The sequence below is a fragment of the Myotis myotis genome, unplaced genomic scaffold (assembly GCF_014108235.1).
Source record: "Myotis myotis isolate mMyoMyo1 unplaced genomic scaffold, mMyoMyo1.p scaffold_m19_p_30, whole genome shotgun sequence".
Lineage (NCBI taxonomy): Eukaryota > Metazoa > Chordata > Mammalia > Chiroptera > Vespertilionidae > Myotis > Myotis myotis.
Genome location: NW_023416336.1, coordinates 1,691,091 through 1,713,090, shown reverse-complemented (window position 1 = coordinate 1,713,090; position 22,000 = coordinate 1,691,091). Strand labels below are relative to the sequence as shown.

The window sequence follows — 22,000 nt, the reverse complement described above, 5'->3', positions numbered from 1 at the left end:
GGGCTTGTCAGTCTCCACCTCCCCTCACCATCACCTTTTAGGGAATGAAGCCAGCTTACATTTTCATGATACTTAATAGTTTAGGCATAATTTTAAAACAGTGTTATTAGTATTAGTTTTACCAAGAATTACAATAGCCAAGTGACCTTTTCCACCAAAGAGTTAGATGACAGCCAGAAACCATCATGTCTGCTGCCTGGGGTTCCCTTGCTGCTCCAGGCCCCAGGCATGCCCAGAACGGGGCTTTGTAGTGGCACTTCTTCAGTTGGCAGCCCCAGAGGCACCGCCAGCCTTTGGGATCGCCCTCCTTGGAGCCGGTGTGGCTGAAGCTGGGGCTGGGCTGGGCCCTGTCTGAGATGCTGGCCTCTGCGGACGGACGTCCAGCACGGGAAGTCCTGAGGAGCCCTCCCAGGCTCAGGCCTCGCGGCTTTCCCCGGTGAGGACCAGGCATGGGCACACATGCTCACACCTTCATGGTCACCCCGAAGGGCAGCTCTTTGAAGCTACTCATGTGCTCCCTGTGCGGAAGGCCCAGCTTACTGTTAGAGGACATGGCCCGTGAGGACAGGGTGAGTGGGCGGATGCTTTTCTGGGGCACGGGAGGTACATATGTGTGGAAGTGTACATCTAGGTACACACATGGGTATCTGCGTACAGCACACATTATGTGTGTGCTCTAAACATCGGGGACTGGGAGGGTTAAAGGTTCTTAAATTCTATTTTGAGATTGTATTTTTAAGATTGAATTGTCTAAAATGGCAGCTATTCATTTGGAAGAGGGATTGCAGGTTGGAAGGTCGCCGTGTGCACCTGGAGCTGTGGGAGGTTCCCGTTGGACCACGCAGGCTGCAGTGCAGGCTGCTGCATGGCTTCTGGCAGGTCTTTGTTGTGGTGTGTGGGCTTGTGGTGTGCTTTCCTTCGGGGGTGCTTTGGGTTTTGCTTTTTGCATGCTCAACCCATATTTCATCCAGGGAAGGGGCGGGGCAGTTTTGTGTTGACTTGGATAATGAATAGCCAGCCCTGGAAAGAGCCCATTGGGGAGGTTCTCAGCCCTGCCCAGATCACCCCCATCCCCAAAGAAGGTGATGGAGGGTGTAGCTCTCCACCTTCTCTCTCGTCCCCCAAACCTAGTGGGCAGCTCTGAGGGAACCAGCAGGGCCCCTCATTCAGTGAAGCAGGGGACACCCACTCCAGCCAGAGCCCACGACTCCCGGCTGTGGGAGAGACCTCTGCATTGGTGCCTCATCCTTCCCCTCCCTGCTTTCCTCGGCTTCCACACATGGTCTGAAAAATCTGTTTATAATATCGGGTTGATTTGGGATCTTAGCTGAGAGACATGCAATTTACCATCTCTGTCTGGAAGGGCCTCCATGCCAGCAGGCCCCATGCCGCCAGGACACTGGCTGGCTCTCCGAGGCTGGTATTTATTTGTGTCCAGTAATGGCCAGGCTGTAGCTTTGACCTCAGATCTCAAGATACACACGCTGCTTGGTGGCGAGGAGGCAGGGTGGGAGGAAGAAGCAGGTTTCCAAAGCTCCCAGGTTTGAAGTGTCCAGGGCGGCCTCTGGCTTGGCACGCTCTCCACCTTCCCATTTCAAAGTAGGGAAGTCCTGGAGAGGGGAGGGGAGGCAGCCGGGTCTCTGAGGATTTGCTGGGGGCAACACGGGAGGGAGGAGAGCTGTGGGTATGGGCACAGCAGGTTTGAAGTCCCAATTGGCCAAATGAAAACTCAAGGATCCTTTTGGCAAAGTCTTGCACCCTGGGAAGTCACCCTTCACTATGACAAGCGGACCCCTTTGGCATCAGCAGACCCCATGTCTCCACCTAAGTCCTGCTGAGAATTCGACAGTGAGGTAATTTCTGGGTTTAATATTTGCGCACAAGGTCCATACACATGGTACAGATACAGATACAGATATAATAGGAGACTTAATGTATGTTAATTCTTCAGGCTTCTGCCATACAGACAGGAAGGCTCTCCTTGATATCCCAGCCCAGGAGCACGTCCCTGCGTGGCAGTGCTTCATTTTGTGTGGGTCGCGGGCTGGGTGGAAGGGCGTTGCCAGCCTCATCGGTCTGTTCTTACCTTTCTTAGTACGTCATCCAGCTGCCAGTCCATCATCTACATACCACAGGACGTCACCAGAGCCAAGGAGATCATCGCCCAGATCAACACCCTGAAAACCCAAGTGAGTTACTACGCAGAGCGGCTCTCGAGGGCGGCCAAGGACAGGTCTGCCACTGGCCTCGAAAGGACACTCGCCATCTTGGCAGACAAGGTAGGAGGGGCGGCCCTGCTGCGTGTGGGCGGGGGCTCCCTCGGTGTGGCAGGGGGTGCCCAAAGCCGTTCACCCAGTGGGTGACATTGGGATGATCTGGAAGGTGAGCTTCAGATCTCGTTCCCACAAGATGCAGGGGTTTGGTGATTTGCCCGTGGTCACAGGCCAAGGACAGGCCAGGGCTGTGACGGCCACCGCTGCTCCCTGCACAGGCGGCTCCCAGCAGGGCCAGAGGAGTCCCTGTTAAGGCCTGACAGTTCCACGCTTTCTTAGTAACCACCCACTCAGCACATTTTCCCCACGGTTCACTTGTACTTGGAATTAAAAAAAGAGAAAGCAAGTTATTATACAGACATAACATAGAACAGTATATTTTATTGGTTTATATATAACCAGTAAACCAGCCTTTCATTGATGGCAGTTTGATCCTGATTTAAAATACATAAGGATACATCTGCACTGGGATGTGCTACCTCAGGTCCTTTTGATGGGTGATGCGTTTTCAAATTGCTGATCTCTCTGTCCCTTGCACACACACAGAGATTCTGCTCACACGGCCCTGGTCACAAGCACTGTGGGGGGAGGCGCTGTTCCTGAGCAGAACACGTTCCATCCTCCCCACGGGTCACCACCAGTCACGGGAAAGGGAGCTGCCAAGCGCCGGAGCCCCCAGAGCTGGGGCCGGGCCCCAGGAAGTAGCTGCAGAAGATAGGCTTCCGTGACTAAGCCAAAGTGAGGCTGGCGCCTGGATTAGAGGGGACAGACAGCTCTTCGTCCTTGAAGGCTGGGGCGCGGGGCCCTCTTTAGGCCCTTCCTTGAGCGATGTCAGCTCAGAGGCAGGCACACTGGCTGTTAGAGGTTCCTCATCCTCCCTCATTCTCCCATGTTCTCCAGTCTTCTTGGTGGGAATTCTGGCTAAGGGTCCGCAGGTGGGTCACGAGGCAGTCCAGGCTTGGCGTCCTGCGGGCTGTGGAGGGGGCGGAGGGGCAGTGCTAGACTCAGGCAGGTCCGAGCTCTCAGAGGACAGGTCTGGCAGTCCCTGGCTTGGAGCTCAGTGGCCCCGGTGTGTGTGCGCCTGCAGACCCGGCAGCTGGTCACCGTCTGCGACTGCAAGCTGCTAGCCAACTCCATCCATGGGCTGAACGCGGCGCGGCCCGACTATATTGCTTCCAAGGCCTCCCCTACCTCGACCGAGGAGGAGCAGGTGATGCTCAGGAATGACCAGGACACCCTCATGGCCAGGTGGACGGGCAGGAACAGCCGGTCTTCTCTGCAGGTGGATTGGCACGAGGAGGAGTGGGTGAGTGCTACCCATTGCCTCGTCGTGCTGCTGAGCTTGGGGTGAAACTGGAAACGTCCCACAGCTGCTCTCCCTCAGGAGGGCCTTTGCAGAAAACTCCGAGACCCCTTCCAGACAGCTGCGGGGCCACCCCATGTCGGGAGGGAGACAGCATTTCACCACTGTGTCCCTCGGAGGAGCGGGCTGCTGAGGGCTGCCCACTCTCACACCCGGCTGTAAGGGGCGGCTTTCCCCTGGAGCCCTCGGCCCTCGCCATGCCTCACCCGCTTGCCCTGACACCACAGCACGTTGTCCTCAGAGTTGTGCCTGAGAGCGGATCTGTGTCTCCTGAGAAAGGGACGTAGCATAGAACTGGTTTCGTCAGGTGTCCAGACTGTTGAGAAGCAGAGTTTGAGTTACTGAATTACGGGGCAAGCGCTGCTTCAGCCCTGATCTGATTTGGCGTCCCTCACCTCCTCCCACCACCCTCAGAAGAGGTCAGCTGTTTCCATTCTCTTCCATCCAAGAGACCTCGGTCCGTTGTGTGTGATGCAGGAGGTCTCAGGGGAGCGAGGGCGGTGCCACTGGCTCCCTGGGCCCTGTGGCCCTTGTGTTAGCCCTGGAAGGGGCCGGGAAGCCCTATCTGGCCTCCATGATAGTTACTAGCAAACATCTCCCAAATTTTAAAACTAGCAACCTGGGACATAGATCCATCCTTTGAAAAGCAAATACAACTTAAATTTTATTTGGGGAATTACGAATCCTATTGATATTTCTAAATCTTGTGTTTTGATGAGCATGGTGTGGGGTGGGGATCAGTGGGGGATGGTTTGGTTTGTGATCTGTTCTGTCTTTCCCATTGGAGAGCTGACCAAAATGAGCTCTTTTGCTTTTGGAAGGAGAAAGTGTGGCTGAACGTTGACAAGAGCCTGGAGTGCATCATCCAGAGGGTGGACAAGCTGCTGCAGAAGGAGCGCCTGCTCGGTGAGGGCTGTGAGGACGGCTTCCCCTGCTCGGGCAGCGGCACCAGCAAGAAAGGTAACCGGAACAGCCACGCCTACTGGATCAGACCGGAGGACCCCTTCTGTGATGCCCCCTCCTCACCACGCCCCGCCTCCATGCCCGCTGCTGCATGCCATCCTCACCTGACCACACGTGCGTATGCATCAGGCTTCCCATCACACTACCTCCACCTCATGCTGCATCTCTCTGTGTCTTGACTCCGTGTCCTCTTCCCCCATGCAGACTGCAGGGAGGGCTGTCGGCAGAGGGGGTGTCGCCGTGCATGGAGCAACGGGCAGTGAGGGCAGAGGCGCCTGTGGGCTTCATGCCCACGGAGCCTGCGTGTGCATCTGCAGGTCTGGCTAAGGTGGGCTCTGAAGGGCCTCTTGGATCAGGCTGCCACAGCAGTAAGGGTCGGGCTCCTGGGCTCCTCTGGTTTGTGAACCAGTCTGAGAAGTGGGAGGAGGCCAAATGCACGTGCATTTCTGATGAGGCTGTGTATTGTGCTAGGTCAGGAGCTGGTAGAGTCGAGGACAGGTGACTGGTGCAGGGACACGCTGGAGGAGAGCTGTCAGCGGGCCCAGCGGACTTGTCGGAAGGCCAGTTGTCATTAGTGGGCGCGCTCACCCAGCAGAGGCACGGTGCCTTGGGGGTGCGGTAACTCGGTCTGATGGTGGCGCCTGTGCCTCTGGGGCTGAGTTCGGTTCCTGTTGTTACCACCAGGGTGGGGCTCTGGGGGGTGGAAGGACCTTGGCATGGAGCAGCACACTGCAGGAAGAGTCTTCTGTCTGCGGAACAGGGCAGGCAGACGCTCGGCCCTGCTCAGAGCCTTAGGGCGTGATCGATCGGCTTCTTGTCTCTGCAGCTCGGAGCCTCCAGCTCTCACAGGAAAAGGCTTGGGCCCGGCAGCCAAGACCAGGCTGCAGACCGAGCTTCCGTTTCCTCGTGGCTCTCCTGTGGGCGTATTGAGCCATAGGAAGTGAGGCCCAGCTGTGCCAGGGTTAGGCTTCCTACAGCCAGGACTTTGAATTCTCAATTGGGCAACTCTCATTCGAGGCAGAGTCATGCTTCCTCCTTCGGAGGCTCTCGACAAGCCCTCACTGGGACGTGCCTTTCCCGTCTCCGTCTGCCTGCAGTCTGTTTCACTGGGGCCTGTCTCAGCAGCACTCACGTCCTCCACGCTTCCATTTGTGAGGCTTACAGCTAGTTCATGGAGCTTTTCTGTCTCTGTGTTCTCATTTTTAATGTAAGTTGCGTTTCTTTAAAAAATGTCTGAAAACTCATTGCTCGTTTCTCTTTAATATTGTCTTGCTTGTGCTTTAAGTTTTTTCTGCAGGTACAAAAAGTAATTTCTTGGATTTTTAAAATGCAGGAGATAGTTTATTTAATCAGATTGACTGTTACATCCATAACTGAAATGTAATTTTTTTCTAGACACATCCTGTTTTGTTCAAATGTAGACAAATTTAAGTGCAATTTTTTAAAATATATTTTATTGATTTTTTACAGAGAGGAAGGGAGAGGGATAGAGAGTCAGAAACATCGATGAGAGAGAAACATCGACCAGCTGCCTCTTGCACATCTCCTACTGGGGATGTTCCTGTAACCAAGGTACATGCCCTTGACCGGAATCGAACCTGGGACCTTTCAGTCCGCAGGCCGACGCTCTATCCACTGAGCCAAACCGGTTAGGGCTTAAGTGCAATTTTAAAGTGATTTAAATGAGCATTTGTTTAGGTTTGACTTGTAATCACGTGTGCCACACGAATGAGCGGTGATGAGGGGGATGTGCAGCACACACTGAGGGAGGCTGCTGCTGCCAGTCCTCACAGACTGTGAACCATATGCCACTGAGGCGACTGCCGTGATCCTTAGCCCGGAAACCCAGCGCATCGCCAGGACGCTGTTTGGACCTCGGCAGGAGCAGGGGGATCAGAAAGAAACAGACTGTGGGGCCCGTGTTTTACTCCCCTCTTGTCCTCCAGGGCCAAAGCTGGGCCCTGGCATGACTTCTGAGACCATTGGGCGTTCCTGGGGCAGGTGTGCGGCCTAATGAGCAGGTTGTGTTCACACCTGCATATTGACTCCCTACAAACTCCCTGCCTCTGTGAAAGGCATCGTTACTTTTTGTTCCAATTCTCTGCCCACCCTGGGTCCTCCTTTTCCATCTTTTGCCAAGGAGCTGCCTGCCTCTTAGCTCACTCTCCTGCAGAGCTGAGCAGAGCCTTGCCTGGCAGGCGGCTGGGAGGGGGGACCCACTGCCGGCTCCATAAGTCTCTCTCCCCACCTCCCGAACCCGCGCCAGGATTTATGACTTCCATTACCTTCTACACACACACTCTCTTGCTTTCCTCATCCCCCAAAAGTCATTCAAACCAGGACCAGGTTGTCCATAAGCTGAGGTCTGTGGGTCGCACCCAGGTTTGTGTGCCTGAGATTATGTGTTAAAATGAGAGAAAGTCTGAAGTGGTCATGAAATCTCAGGGGACTCCATGACCTATGACAAGAAGCTGGTCCAAGAGTACCCCAGGGGCCCACTCCCTCTCCCCTCTGATTGAAGACGCCTTCTCAGGAGTGGTCCCAACCCAGCTGTCTGCGATCGCCACAGAAGGTCACAAACAGGCTCCCAGGCCTCCTCATTCAGACCCCAGTCTTGGGAAGGCAGAGAGCTGTATTTTTCTCAAGGCCTCGTCATTCTCAGTAGTCAGACAGATGTGGAAGACCCGCTGTGCTCATCCCCACACCGGGCAGGGTCACTCTCTGTAGGTAGATGGGCTCTGACAACGAGGCTGAAGTCTGAGCTTTCTGAGGGCTGTGATTTTGCTCTGTTTCTGTCCCCTTTGCCTGGAGAGAGAAATCATCAGCAGAGGTGACAAGAAGGGTAGGATCCCACGCCACGACTTTTGGACAGTTTCACAGGTTCTGAGTCTCCCTGTAGCCGGTCCCAGCCATTCTTGGGGATCTGAAATGATCTATTTCCATATCCTGGAGGCATTCTTTGAACTAAACAGTTTAGGCAGCAAAATAAAATAAACTTTTATTCCAAATGATCTCTAGTTTTCTTTTAGGTGACATACCCAGTTAACAGGAAACTTAGGTTTTTTGAGGGAAATGTGAAATTAAAATGAGTACTTCCCAGTGTGACCCAATGTGGGTGAAACTGAATCACAATTGTTATTTTTGAGGGACCTGGAGGGCCATTCTAATTCTAGACTTGCCCCTAATCATAAAGTTTTATATTTGGCTTGCATGTTAAAGAGTGGCATAGAGGGTCCTGGCGTCCTGGCTTCCTCCCTGAGTCCTACCTTTGGGCCTCAGCAGTCAGTCTGCAGCCCAGCGCCGCCCATCAGCAGGGCAGTAGCTCTGCGGTGGGACCTCCGGTGGCTGGCTGGTCAGTCTCTCTCATTTCAAGTTTGCTTCCAGATGTCATGAGCCAACAGTGGCTCCATCACATGCAATGTGACAGACGTGGGCTCTCCATCACATTGTAACATGTAAGCGTGCTCACCCCGAAAAGCATTCTATGTTGACGTATTAGCAACATGAATGTTTATGCCTGTGAATCGGGCTGTGTTTACCACCAAGGGGCTTGGCTGCCTTGGAGTAGTCAGAGCACGTCCGTGCGACTTGTTGGGGAAGAGGCAGGCCGGGCCCCCTCTTCGCTGTCCAGGATAGCCACCTTACTGCAGGCTATGGAAGCAGTTGCTGCAAGCGTTGAGTTTGGTGCTTGAACTGTGTGCTGCTCTTAATCATCCATGTTGCCCTCCGTTTCTGTGCAGATTGCAGCCCCCCTCCTGAAGAATCCAGCCCAGGTACGTGGTTTCCGCCCCAGGGTCGCAGAGGGCTCTCCGAGACTCAGCTAGCATGTGCAGTCTGTTATCAGAGCACCATGCTCCCAGAGTTGCAGCATTGCTGTCTAGGAGTTCTTCATTGTGAGGCACGCAGCAGCTTTTCTGAGGCTGGGTGAGGGACCCGTCGGGCTGGGGGCGGTGGCCTGCAGCAGCCATCATGTGCATTTTTCCACGTTTCCCCCCTAAACCCGTCTCAGAGGATTAATGTCCGTGAGTGCATTGGGCTTCCCGCAGCGGGTCACCTGCCTGGAGAGAGGTGCACGTTTGTAAAGGAGACCTGTGATTTCACCGGGACTTCGGAGCATCACTGGAGGGAGTGTGTTGGGTAACAGGGAGTCCCAAAGGCTGTGACCTTCGTGGTCACACAGACTCTTTTCTGAGTCTGGATGCAGCTCGAGGCGCCAGGCACTGGTTGCTGTGGCTCCCGTTGGAGTGAGCGCTGGACATGGGGCTTCTGACTTTGCACGTAGAAATCAACATTGACAGCTCTAGTTCAGGGGTCGGCAAACCGCAGCCCTGAGCAGAGTCCTGCCAGGCACCTGCTCTTGTCAGTACTGTTTTCCTGGAATCCAGTTGTGCCCATGTGCTCCTGTGGCCTCTGGCTGCTTTCGTGGGGCAGGGCCAGGGTCAGTCATGGCAGTGGAGATCCTGTGGTATTCAGAGCCTAAAGTATTTCCTGTCCAGGCCTTGACAGGAAAGTGCCGACCCTCCTCCAGCTCTTACTGTGCTTTCTGGTTTGGCCTGTTCCCTGAGTGAGCATGAGACCCCGAATAATATGTCAGCTTCCAACTCCAAACAGCTGATGATCACTGGATGGTTGCACACCTGCCTGCATGTAAACATGAGCTAGCAGGACACCTGCTCTGTATCCAGAGGGTAGCAAACCAGCGATCGTGGGACTTACCCACTTCCTGTCAGCTCACCTGGCACTGTGGTTCCAGCTCAGCCACTGGGCGACTGCTGGCTGCAGCCCCAGCTCCCATCCACCTGACTCATCAGTGGGCTGATCTGACTGGGCTTATCATACCCCCAGTTTGCTTTCAGCCCCTTTTATAGTTTCTTTTTCCCAAAAAAGTCAGTGCGGGGTCTCACCCCCCCAGTGCCCTGGACCCTCAGGGCCCTGAGGCCTTGGTGGACACACAGGTGCCTTGCCCCCGTTGCTGCTCCTGGCCCGTGCCCTCTCCTCCTCCCTCCGTTGTCTCTGGGCTTCCCGTCCTCAGCTTACCTCCAGGGCGGGCCTGTGCCTTCATGCCGAGCTGCTTCCTTGGAGCCTGAGTTGGAGAAGTTCGGGACCACACCCCACAGTCAGGACCAGAAAAGGGGCGGCATCACAAGCCTGCCCCCCAAGGAGCTCAGGGCTGTCCTCAGCGCAGTGTCCTGCAGTTTACTGATGGGAAGGCTAGTGGGGCCCCTGGCGGGCACACACCACACCCGGCTGGTAGAGCTCTCCTGGCTCGGTCAGCTGTGTCCTTTCCCGAGTGCTGGGGGCTTGTCCAAAATTGATGTCCAATGGACTAAGCCAGGAATCCCTTTGGCTTTTTCTGCACAACCTTACAGGAGTCTGGATTCACGCACACAGGCACACTTTACCTCTCAGTCTCCCTCCCTCCCTCCTTCCCCTGTTAATGGGGAGCGGGGGTGCAAAGGCATGGCCCATGGATTGGTCACCAGTCAGCACGTGTTACAGGTTAGCAACTAGGTAAAGAGCTGCCCCCAAAAGTGACTCGGCTGCATCACTAGGGCATCTGTTGGTCGCTGCTGTTTTCTTTTGTGGCCAGACAGCCCCTCTCCAGCCCTCATGTCTAGATGCCTTGACCTAATTGAAGGTCATTACTGTCCCTGACGTTCATTTTGTCTGAAAGTTTTACATTTTAGCTTCTCATATTGACCCAAAATACATAACACCCAACCCCTACTCTGAAGCTCTTGACGTCATAGAAACCATGAGGAGTTGAGTCAGATGCGTGTGCAGGTGGCAGGTGCTCCCGTGTCTCCCTCAGCCCGCTGAGCCCTTTTCCTCCCCAGCTGTGGGTAGGTGAGGAGATGGTTGTGGGTGAAGCGTTCAGCAGGCCGTGCACAGGCAGCGGGGGCTCAGGCCTGAGCCGCACCCTCTCCTGCACGCACTCCGCGTGCCTGCTAACCATGCTTGTATACTCCAATTTTGTCAGTGGATTTTAATAAGGTAGCAAAGCTGAGTCATTCTTTGGATTTTTTTTGAATGAGAAGTAGGCAAAGTAAAAAACTGCTGTATGGAGTGGGCTTGCTTAGTCAGATAGGACCACTGATATATTTTGAGCATTTTTCAGGTTAAAATGATCATAATTTGCATATTAATTGCATATCTATATGCATATTAAGTGAAAAGAAAGTAAAATTGGCAACATTTGCTCTAAGAGGACTTATTTTTTCCGGAAAGTCGTCATGACACCATTTTTCCCCAAACTATTTGGGCACTAAAACTTGGTTGCCACCAGATTTTTTTAATCGTTGCGGAATATAACTGACATGCATTCAACAGACTTCAAAGAAACAAAAATGTGGTCTCTGAGAATTTTAGAGGAAGAGACTCGGGTGTGATTTAGTACCAGGCTCCCATTTTACCAGGAAGGACCCACCCGGCTGAGTGGTCGAGGAACCCCTGCTCGTTTTCCACTCGTTGGTCCAGTGTTCTTTGTCACCATAACTTATTGGCTAAGACCGTTCTGCTTTGACCTTTTAAATGTAAGCCAGCTTTTTCCATTACAGTGTAAACCCTTGTCCACATGCAGTGGGCCTACTTATACAGTGAGGTCATGGCCAAATTTTGAATAGCTACATCTTCAAAAACCCATGCTCATCAAGCACTGAGTGTGGGGGCCTTTCTGCAGGTTTTAGGCACTTCTCTCATTTCTTTTTCAACCAAGTGCTGAACGCAGAGTCTGAGAGAGCAGAGCCAGGGCCAGGCCTTCTTGCTGTGTTTATCTAAGAGAGAGCTCACCCCTGGCAGATGCACTGCTCACGCTCCGGGCCTTCCTGGCGGGCGGGGGCACCTGAGGGCATTCTGCGGCTGACACCCCGGCCGAGGCTGCTGCCCAGCTTTGTCCCACTGCCTCAGCTGTGTGTGTGTGGTGGGTGCACCCAGTGCTGGTATCAAGTGCCTGTTTCTGGGTTTGGTGACCTGTTAAAAACAGAACTGATGAGGAGGGTGTCTTCGCCCTTTGAAATGCTCTCTAAATAGGAAGGAGAAAGAGCCAAAGCCCCAAATTCCTTTCACTCTGTTTTCTCCCCTGAGGTTCTATTTTTAAAAAGTTGTTTTGGTTCAGGGTCAAAGCTTCCTTCTAGTCCTAAAAACCTCTATACTAGAAATAGATGGGACCAGGCAGGAAGGCCGGGGTGGGGAAGAGCAAGTGCAGAAGGAAGGGATGTCTGAGCTGAGAACACGGAAGCTGAGCGGAACCATCCTTCCTCGGACGTGGGGAGGGAGCAGCTAGCACAGCTGCCAGAGGCTGGACCAGGAGGGGTGTCCTTGTGCTTAGCGCCTGAGCCAAGAAGCAAGGTAACAGGTCACTGTCCTGGGCGCCCTGGGGTGGAGGACCGGGGGCTTGGCCTCTACAGACAGAATAATTTTCTTCCTTAGTCATGATTTGCAGGGCCTTCTCTTGCTATTTCCCTCAAAAAGTATAGTCTTGAGTGTTTACATGTCGGGCCCCCGCAGGTTTGGGGGACCAGGCATGTGTCTGGGTTCCAGAGGAGGGCTGGCATTTGAGCTCACGGGAAAGCTTTAGGCTGGGAGGTTAGTGACCTGATCGATCCAGGCAGAACTTGGCGCCATTCGGGCAGAGCGTGGGCCCGGCGGAGTTAGGTGCAGAAGGGGTGGGAGTGCAGTGGGGAGGGCAGTGCGGGTTAGGCACAGGCACCCTGTTAGACTTCCAGAGCTTCCTTCTTCGATCTCCCTTCTCACACGCTGTCTCCCCGGGACAGGTGAATGGAGTGAGGCCCTTTACCCGCTGCTGACCACACTCACAGACTGTGTGGCCATGATGAGCGACAAAGCCAAGAAGGCCATGGTCTTCCTGCTCATGCAGGACAGCGCGCCCACCATCGCTGCCTACCTGAGCCTGCAGCACCGCCGCGACACCGTCTTCTGCCAAACCGTAAGCCCGCGCCTCCCCTCAGGACACAGGCACAGGAGCCTTTCCTCTCTGCCTTGGGAACCACAGAGGGCCAAGTGTCCTGCCTGTTGCTTTTGCATTTATGTGACATGGAGACACAGAGGAGCCCATCCAGCTGTCTGCACTGAGGAGAGGGTCTGATGCCAGACTAGTTTCTCCCTGAAGAAGGGCCCTGAGGGCAGCAGGCACACACCTGCTTCTCCTTCCCCCAGGGTGTGGTGGCATTGCCAAAGGCTCAGCCTCTTTACCGCCTTTTTCCCCACAAAGGATTTCAGCAAGGGAGCCAGCTGTTAGCTGTCAAGGCAAACTGTCTTCCTGTTTACAAAACAGCAGGCCTGTTTACAAAACTGCTCAACTCTGCAGTCTGCGCACCACTCTGTCCAGCGGTTCCTGTTGTCCTCATAGAAGGGAAGAGCTAAATGAATGTCACGGGTGTCGTCGATGTCAGTCATCAGTTTAGCCAAGGGAACAGTTGTGCTGAGCTGGCTGGCTCTCTGCCTGTCCTCACCCATCCCGGGAGGCCTCTTTCTCCCAAGGAAAGTCTCCCTTGGAGGAGACGTGCAGAGCGGCCAAGTCCTTTCTCGCTGCTGTTCCTTGTTGTGTCACCTCAGTTCCAGCCAGAGCTGGCCTGGATCTGGGAGTATATAGACCCTTTCACTGTGGGGAATTAATTCTTGGCTTCCAGGAGGTACTAGTCCAGGAGTAACTGCTGGGAGGTCAGGTCAGAGGCTGAGCCAAAACCAAACGTACCTTTGGGAGCATCAGAGTAGTGAACCTGGAGCGTGGCACGCCCTCCCTAGGGCCCAGGCCCCCAGGCAGAAGGTGCTGCTGAAGCTTGGTTAGAACGAGGAAGCAGAGGAGCTCGGGCCCAGGGTGCCTGACGTTGGGTGAGGAAGTGTCTGTCCCCGCAGCTGACTGCTCTCATCTGCGGCTTCATCATCAAGCTGAGGAACTGCCTGCACGACGACGGCTTCCTGCGGCAGCTCTACACCATCGGGCTGCTCGCCCAGTTTGAGAGCCTGCTGAGCACCTACGGTGAGACCCAGGGCTCCTGCCCTCTCTGCCTCTGGGACCCAGGGGTTCATGGGGGTGTGAACGCAGGTGATCCCATGCTTTCTTGCTGCATATTTTTCTGATTACACATGTAACACAGGCTGATTCCCATAAATCCAGCATGACCAAACTCTGTAGCAAAGAGCCAGATGAGAGTCCTGCATAGTGACGCCGACCCCAGCTTTATAGTGGTTGTTACACACCTGAGAGATCTTCCTAGTTGAGGAGGGATGATGGTTATCTAAGCACCAACTTCCTGTAGGATGTTTGGGCCATTTCTGAACCCCTCCTGTGAAAACAGTGCTGGTATGTATCTTTGCACATAAGATTGTGCACTTGTGGGCCCATTTCTGCAGCCCCTGAATCATTAGAAGGAAAGTGTCTGTGTCAAAGGAACTGGCTGGTGTGGCTCAGGTCGTTGGGTGTTGTCCTATGTACCAAATGCCCGGGTTGCGGGCTTGAGACCTGCTAGAGGGTGTGCAGGAAGCAGTAGATGTTTCGCTCTCACATTGATGTTTCTCTCTCTTTCTTCCTCTCCCTTCCTCTTTTTAAAAAAATCAATAAAAGTATTTTTTTAAAGAGTAGGAATATTTTTAAATTCCATAGATATTTCCCAATTGCCCTCTAAAAAGGCTCTTTTCTCCGTACCTCCATTTTTACTTACTTCTTTGGAGAAGATAAAAATGAATAATTTAAAAAGTATTTTTTGGTTTCATACCAGTATCTACTTGGGGAGAAGAAGCAAATTGCCCAGTGAAGAGGCTTGGAAAGGCCCTGCCCACATGCTCACTCCCACTCGTCACAACCACACCTGATTGTGTCACCTTCCATTTGCACCCCACCCTGTGACCGGGTGAGTCCATGGGGAGAGTGGCAGGTCCCCTCCATCTGACGCCCTCCTTCCCTCTTTTGCGTCCAGGTGAGGAGCTGGCCATGCTGGAGGACATGAGCCTTGGAATCATGGACTTGAGGAACGTGACCTTCAAAGTTACGCAGGCCACTTCCAACGCATCAACTGACATGCTGCCTGTCATCACAGGAAATCGGTAGAAGTATTTTTTAAATTCTTAGAACTAGTGGTGTCTTAAGGTTATTACTTTCCATGTGCTCTTTTTTTTTAAATCACTTAAAAATTTTTTTCAATTACATGTGACATACATTGTTATATTAGTTTCAGATGTCCACCCAGTGATTAGACATTATATAACTTACTAAATGAACATCCCAATAAATCTCGCACCCATCTGACACCATACATAGTTATTAGACTATTACTGATTACATTCCCTATGCTGTATTTTACAGCTCCATGACTATTCTATAACTACTAATTTGTTCTTCTTAATCCCATCACTTTTTTCACATCCCTCCCACCCCCCTCCCATCTGGCAACTGTCAAAATGTTCTCTATCCGAGTCTGCTTCTCTTATGCTGTTCATTTATTTTGTGGGGTTTTTTTTATACTCAGTTGTTGATAGGTAATTACTTATTGCCTTTTTTTATTTTTTTATCTTTTTTCTTCTTCTTAAAAAAGACCCATTAACATCTATAATAATAAAAGTGTAATATGCTAATTAACCAGACAGACAAACAACCTTCCGGATGTCATTCTGGATGTCCTTCTGCATGAAGGTTAGGGGCGATTAGGCAGGCAGGCAAAGTGGTTAGGGATGATCAGGCAGGCAGGCAAGTGGTTAGGGTGATCAGGCAGGCGGGCGAGTGGTTAGGGGCGATCAGGCAGGCAGGCAGGCAGGTGAGCAGTTAGGAGCCAGTGGTCCTGGATTGAAAGAGGGATGTCCAACTGCCGGTTTAGGATTGGGCCTAAACCAGTAGTTGGGCATTCCCCAAGGGATCCTGGATTGCAAAAGGATGCAGGCCGAGCTGAGGGACGCCCCCAACCTGTGCATGAATTTTGTGCACCGGTACTCTAGTTTCATATAATACTGATTTGATGGTGATGAACTCCTTTAGTTTTTTCTTGTCTGGGAAGTTCTTTATTTGTCCATTGATTCTTAAAGATAGCTTTGCTGGGTAGAGTAATCTTGGTTGTAGGTCCTTGTTTTTCATCACTTTGAATATTTATTGCCAATCCCTTCTGGCCTGCAAAGTTTCTGTTGAGAAATCAGCTGACAGTATTATGGGAGCTCTCTTATAGTAACTAACTGCTTTTCTCTTGCTGCTTTTAAGAATCTCTCTGTCTTTAACCTTTTGCATTATAATTATGATGTGTCTTGGTGTGAGCCCCTTTGGATTCATCTTATTTGGGGCTCTCTGAGCTTCCTGGACTTGTATGTCTAGTTTCTTCACCAAGTTAGGGAATTTTTCTGTCATTATTTTTTCAGATAGATTTTCAATTCCTTGCTCTCTCTTCTCCTTGTGGCACCCCCATGATATAAATATTGGTACGCTTGAAGTTGTTCCAGAGGCTCCTTACACTATCTTCATTTTTTTGCATTCTTTTTTCTTTTTACTCTTCCCATTGGATGTTTTTTGCTTCCTTATATTCCAAATCACTGATTTTATTCTCAACTTCATCTACTGTTAATTCCCTATAAATTATTCTTCATTTTAGGGTAGTGCAGCCTTCATTTCTGACTGGTCCTTTTATATGCTGTTGAGGTTCTCAGTAAGTTCCTTGAGCATCCTTATAACCAGTCTTTGGAACTCTGATGCTAATAGATTGCTTATGTTCATTTTGCTTAGTTCTTTTTCTGGAGTTCTGTTCTTTCATTTGGGACATGTTTATCTCATTTTGGCAACCTCCTTGTGTTCATCTCTGTGTATTAGGTAGAGCTACTACGTCTCCTAGGCTTGCTAGAATGGCCTAATATAATAGGTGTCCTATAGGGTCCAGTGGCACAGCCTCCCTGATCACCCAAGCTGGGCACTTGAGGTGTGCACTGCCCCTCCCATGTGGGCTGTACAGCTTTCTCTTGTAGTTGAGCCTTGATTGCTGTTGGTAAGTCAATGGGAGGGATTTACCCCCACCTGATCAGCTTCAAGGACTGGCTGCAACCACCAACTACCAACCTCTGTCCACTGTGGAGGATCAGCAGTGTAGGGCCCACCCCCACAGAGCAGGACTTACTTCAGCGGGGCTCTGGTGCCCGCGCAGTCCACCCCTTGAGTATATTGTTTGTGGAGGTGGTTAGGTGGTGGTGCTTCAATGTCCACTATGTGAAGCTGTCCACTATGTCCATTGTCTCTTGTTGGGCTTCCTGGGAAGTGCAGGCCAAGGTCAACTGCTGCTGTTCTTCCCGGGGCCACAAAGTCATCTGCAGATGTCTATCACTTGTGCTGGGCTTAGAGGTGCCCAGGGGAGGCCAAGCTGTGAACCAAGGCAGCTGCTTCCAGTGCTTCCCTATGCTTGTTTCTATGTATTAGGTAAAGCTTCTCTGTCTCCTGGACTTAGTAGAGTGACCTTGTGTATTAGGTGTCCTGTAGGGCCCAGTGGCACAGCCTCTCCAGTCATCCAAGCCAGGAATTCCAGGTGTGTCCCTGTGTGGGCTGTGTGTACAGTCTTGCTGTAGTTGAGCCTTGATTGCTGTTGGCATCACTGGGAGGGATTGACCCCAAGGCCATTTGGCTGTGAGGACCAACTGTGACTACAGTAGAAGAGCTGCTGTGCAGGAGACATTCCTATGGAGCAGGACTTGCTTCAGTGGGGCTTTGGTGCTCTCCAAGTCTGTCCCTTGAGAGTGTTGCTTATGGAGGTGCCCACATTGTAATTGGCATGGTCTGAAGCTGACCACTGGGTTCATTGTCTCGGGCCTCTCGGAAGGTGGGCTCTGCCTTTTATCATCCGGTATAAGGTACAGAATGATCTGCAAATGGCTGCTACTTGTGCTGGGCTTGGAGATGCCCAGAAGAAGCCAAACTATGAATCAAGGCTGGCTACCACTAGTGCTGGGCCTGGGGCCACTTAGCAAGGGGGACAGGGTACATAGAGGCCAGATGCTGCTTGTTTGAGAGATTTTAGGAAAGTCCGAAGCATGAGGCAAGATAGGTCAGTTTTATGGAAAACCCATTGGAAGCAGCTTGTGTGGGCCTGCAAGTAGGGTGCGGGTCAGGTCTCAGGGAATCACCAGGGCAGGGCAAGTAGCCTTAACCAGGTTGGTGGAGACTCAGATATGGTGCCTCACTCTGCAGGGGGGACGTCCACAACTGAGATATCCCTCCTGATTTTTGTATGCTACATGTGGTTGTGGGACCAGCCTGGTCCACGTCTCTGCCCCTTGGACCAGTCTCCATGTAGCTTCTTGAATTCCTAGTTGTAGGACTTCCATTCAGCTAGATTTCAGGTGCTTCTGAATGATGGTTGTTCTTTAGTTTAGGTGTAATTCTGATGTGGTTGTGAGAGGATGCAAGTTCTGCATTTACCTACATTGCCATCTTGGCCTGTGTCCCTGCCATGCAATCTTAACTTTCGTTTTATTGTTTCATTCAGTTAAAAGTGCTTATCACAGCCTCAACTGGTGTTGCTCAGTGGGTTGAGCATCATTCTGTGCACCAAAAGGTCGTTGGTTAGATTCCCAGTCAGGGCACTTACTCAGGTTGCAGGGTAGATCCCCAATAGGGGCGTGTGTGGGAGGCAACCGATCAATGTTTCCTTCTCACATCGATGTTTCTCTCTCTCTCCCTCTCCCTGCCCCTCTTTCTAAAATCAATAGAGACATAGATTTTTTAAAAATGCTTACTATAGCCCTCTACGTTAATTTCATCCTCTAAAGGTTCACACCAGCAGTTTGGGAGTCACTGAGCCAGATGGCCAGCCCATACTCTGTGTTGCAGAGAGCTTGGTCTTCCTCGTCTCCCATGCCTGCTCTCCCTTCTCCCCCGTCACAAGCCTCACCCCTCCTCTCCCATTTCCTAGGGACGGGTTTAACGTGCGGATCCCTCTGCCGGGCCCCCTGTTTGACACCCTGCCCCGGGAGATCCAGAGCGGCATGCTGCTTCGGGTGCAGCCCGTCCTCTTCAACGTGGGCATCAACGAGCAGCAGACGCTGGCCGAGAGGTGCGTGTGCAGCCCTCGGGACAGGGAGCTGGGGCAGACATAGAGATGATGTAGAATGTGGACTCAGCCCTCTTCAGGCTCTGGATGCTGGATGGACTTGGTCCTCCTTCCTTCCTTTGGCCACCAGGAGCGGCATGAGCCACCTTCCTTTGGTCAAATGAAGAGGCAGAGGAGAGACCTGGCATCCCAGGTCCAGGAGCCTGAGCAAGGCAGGCAGGGAGAAACTCCTGGGGCCCGAGGCCCAGGTCCCAGGAAGATAGGCAGTGTCGAGGTTAGAGGGCCTGTGTGCCATGTAGAGGGTCACCTGGGTCCTAAAGGCTTATGCCTTGTCAACTCCCTGCAGGGTCACCTGCCAGGCAGCAGGGAAGAGCCATGTTGCAGATGTGTGTACATGTATGTGTGTCTGCAGAGGAGGAGGGATTGGGTGTGTGCAACCTGTCATGACCTTTCACTAGTACATGAAAATCTTCCCTGCTTTCTGTCCCGTCATGTGACGTGTGTACTTTAGAATGAAAAGGTCTCTTAACTCTCAGTAAGGGCATTTGGTCTCCAGGATGATCAGCCATATTCCTACTGGGCTTTTAAATGATCCATCGACCCGTAGGTGTGGTCACTCCATTTGGCACATGTGGTGTGGCTGGGGGGAGACATGGAAGAACATTAGGGCAGGACACAGTCAGGCTTACCTTTTAAGTCGATGACTTTCTGGCCATGTCCTGGACGACAGTAGGGGACAAGTGTGCTGAGGAGGTTGTTGGAGAGAGTCGAGCCCGAGGCAGACAGGGTCGTGTGGATGGAGATTTCGCAGTGTGACAGAAGGCTGGGCCCGCAGCTGGGCAAGTGTGAGAGAAAGAGGGACAGCGGGACAGTGACAGCCAGGCTTTTCCGTCACAGTGGGTGGGACACTGGCCCAGGAGCCAGGAGCAGGGTCATGGAGCAGGGCTCGGAGCCCTCGAAGGTTGGCAGGTGGAGGAGCCACGCAGGGAGAGAGGGAGCATCACGGCTGCAGGGAGGTGGCCGGCCGGGGAGGAGAACTGCGTCTCCTGTGTGGGGCAGCTCCGTTCCTGCTGCCTCCGCGAGAGCAGGGCCACATCGCAGTGAGCGGGGGCTGGAGGACGTGGCGGTGGGGTGAGTCCAGGGTTTTTGCTTTGCTCCTGGGACACTCTCCCCTCAGCTCATAGACAAGCCCAGCTGCTGCACAGAGGGAAAGCCAGTGTGGTCCTCAGGTAGACAGGCTGTGGTGGGCCCACAGGAGGGTCCTGCCTCTGAGCAAGAACCTGGACCATGAAGAGGCTACTGTGCAGGAGACCCCTCTGCAGGGAAAGGTGGAGCGGGCCTGGTCCGGGCCTTGGAGTCGCAGCCTGCGTGTCTCTGTGACCGCTTTGCACCTTCCTGTGCTGGTCTTTTCTGCCTTGCCCTTGAGCCTCTGGCACGTCTTGGCTACCTGCAAAGTGGACAGGGTGAGCCTCATGGTAAGGAGAGCTAGTCTCCACACAGTCCAATTGAGCGAGGTCATTCGGAGACAGAGCGCACCTCACACCAAGTGCGGGGCCCGTCCTCACTCCCCAGCCATCGCCCTCCTGCTGTCCCCTCTCCTGAGTCCATGAGGGATGGGAGGGCGGGACTCCCGCGGGCCAGCACTGTGAGGTTTCGGGTGTGCCGCCGGGGGAGGGCTCTACACCTGGAGTTCTCATAGCCTCTGGGACACGCCTGTAACCAGTGGTGCATGGCTCCTGCTGATGAAATGTGTTTAGACTTGTCACCAAGGCAGCTGGGACAGCCTTAGCCTGGGAGCCAAGGTGCTCAGAATGGGGTGTGCTCAGTAAGTGTTTGCGTTGTGTTAGCTTGAACGCGATCAGGCGCTGCGGGAGGAGGGCGGCATCAGCTGCTAACAGCCTCCCTGTGACCCCTGAAGGTTTGGCGACACGTCGTTACAAGAAGTTATCAACATGGAGAGTTTGGTGCGGCTAAATTCCTACTTCGAGCAATTTAAGGAAGTGTTGCCTGAGGATTGTAAGTATTTCCTCACGTGTGGTAGGTCCCACCGATCATCTTGTGTCACCTTGGGTGTGCTTCCTGGCCTTTCTGTGCTGCCCGCCTGCTCCCTGCCCCTGCGGCAGCCCTTCCACCGCTCAGGCTGCCCGCCCACCCAGAGGACTGCCCAGGCCTCAGGTGCCCCTTTCTGACCTCTCCCCACCCCCACCCGCGTCACACAGGGCTCTGCCACCCCTCTTAGTCACTTGCAAGCACTGTGGGCAGGAAGGGGGAGTTCTGTGCTGGACATTTTGGGGGCGGCCAGTTTCCAGTGATGCAAGGCCCCAGGAGATGTTAAGGTGGCCCGGTGATGAGGCCAAGGCGGGCGCGGCTACAGGAGCAAAACCACGTGGGCATGAGCCTCCCTGGGTGGGGCCTCTGACCGGCCAGCGCTGAGCACAGATCAGGAGTGTGGGGTAATTAGCAGAGGGTCCCGTGTCCACCAGGTTGAGGTCTTGTGCTGGACACTATATGTGCTGCTAGGCCCCAGAATTGCACGTATTTGGTTTTGATTTGGGGACTTAGGCACCGTGCTGTTCTCCTTACCCATGGCCTAGAGAGTCCTCTTTTTCTCTGATGATCCCCATGTGTGAACATCCCAAGTTTATCAGGGGAGGTGGCAGTCTGACTGGTCCTTGGTCTGAGGGGTCCCGGAAGCACCTGGAGATGTCATGGTGGCAGAGGGAGCTGCTGGAGGGGGTGACCCTGCCTGGGCCACTCCAGGTCCACCTGCTGGAGGTGCCCGCCCCACATCCCCAGTGATAGCCAAGCCCTCTCAGTGGTTGAGGCCACTGCCCAGTGTCCTCCCTCCCTGGGGGAGGGTGTGCAGACTGGGTGGGTCGCCTCTGCCCTCCCTCCCCTCCTGCCCTGGTGGCTCTGTGTCTGCCTTGGGCCCTGGGGGAGCTGAAAGGGGCTGAAGCGAGCAAGTGCCTTGCAGGTGAACTGAATGGCAGTGAAAGGCATTGCGTTCTCCCCACAGGTAGCCGGGTCCAGGCCCCCATACACCCTGTGTTCTTGCTTAAGTCACACTCAGCTTCCAGCTTCAGCCAGAAACTTCATTTTGCCATTTCTGAGCCTCACGGCTCCCTGGGCTGTGCTCAGGTGTGACACCAGCTCCCAACGCCTCCTCCTTCTAGGCTTGCCTCGCTCTCGGAGCCAGACGTGCCTGCCGGAGCTGCTGCGGTTCCTGGGCCAGAACGTCCATGCCAGGAAGAACAAGAACGTGGACATCCTCTGGCAAGCTGCTGAGGTGCGCCCCACAGAGAGGAGGGTGTCGCGCTGCTCCTGCTGCCGTGGTAACCGCCACAGGGGCAGCACACCCAGCGGGCAGGAGCGGA

General features: G+C 53.4%; 1 protein-coding gene across 15 annotated transcripts in view; it reads left to right on the top strand.

Annotated features, from left to right (window-relative positions):
• INPP4A (inositol polyphosphate-4-phosphatase type I A) overlaps positions 1–22,000 on the top strand; it is a 136,089-nt gene that overhangs the window by 98,523 nt on the left and 15,566 nt on the right. For 7 of the 15 annotated variants that reach the window (XM_036302320.1, XM_036302322.1, XM_036302321.1 and 4 more), the window contains 10 exons: positions 2,096–2,279; positions 3,361–3,579; positions 4,458–4,713; positions 8,340–8,372; positions 12,372–12,544; positions 13,474–13,597; positions 14,535–14,661; positions 18,489–18,629; positions 20,545–20,642; positions 21,800–21,912. In XM_036302320.1, coding sequence (XP_036158213.1) covers positions 2,096–2,279; positions 3,361–3,579; positions 4,458–4,713; positions 8,340–8,372; positions 12,372–12,544; positions 13,474–13,597; positions 14,535–14,661; positions 18,489–18,629; positions 20,545–20,642; positions 21,800–21,912 — 1,468 coding nt within the window. The remainder of the gene's footprint in view (positions 1–2,095; positions 2,280–3,360; positions 3,580–4,457; positions 4,714–8,339; positions 8,373–12,371; positions 12,545–13,473; positions 13,598–14,534; positions 14,662–18,488; positions 18,630–20,544; positions 20,643–21,799; positions 21,913–22,000) is intronic. The other 8 variants (XM_036302329.1, XM_036302328.1, XM_036302326.1 and 5 more) reach the window with 3 other exon arrangements.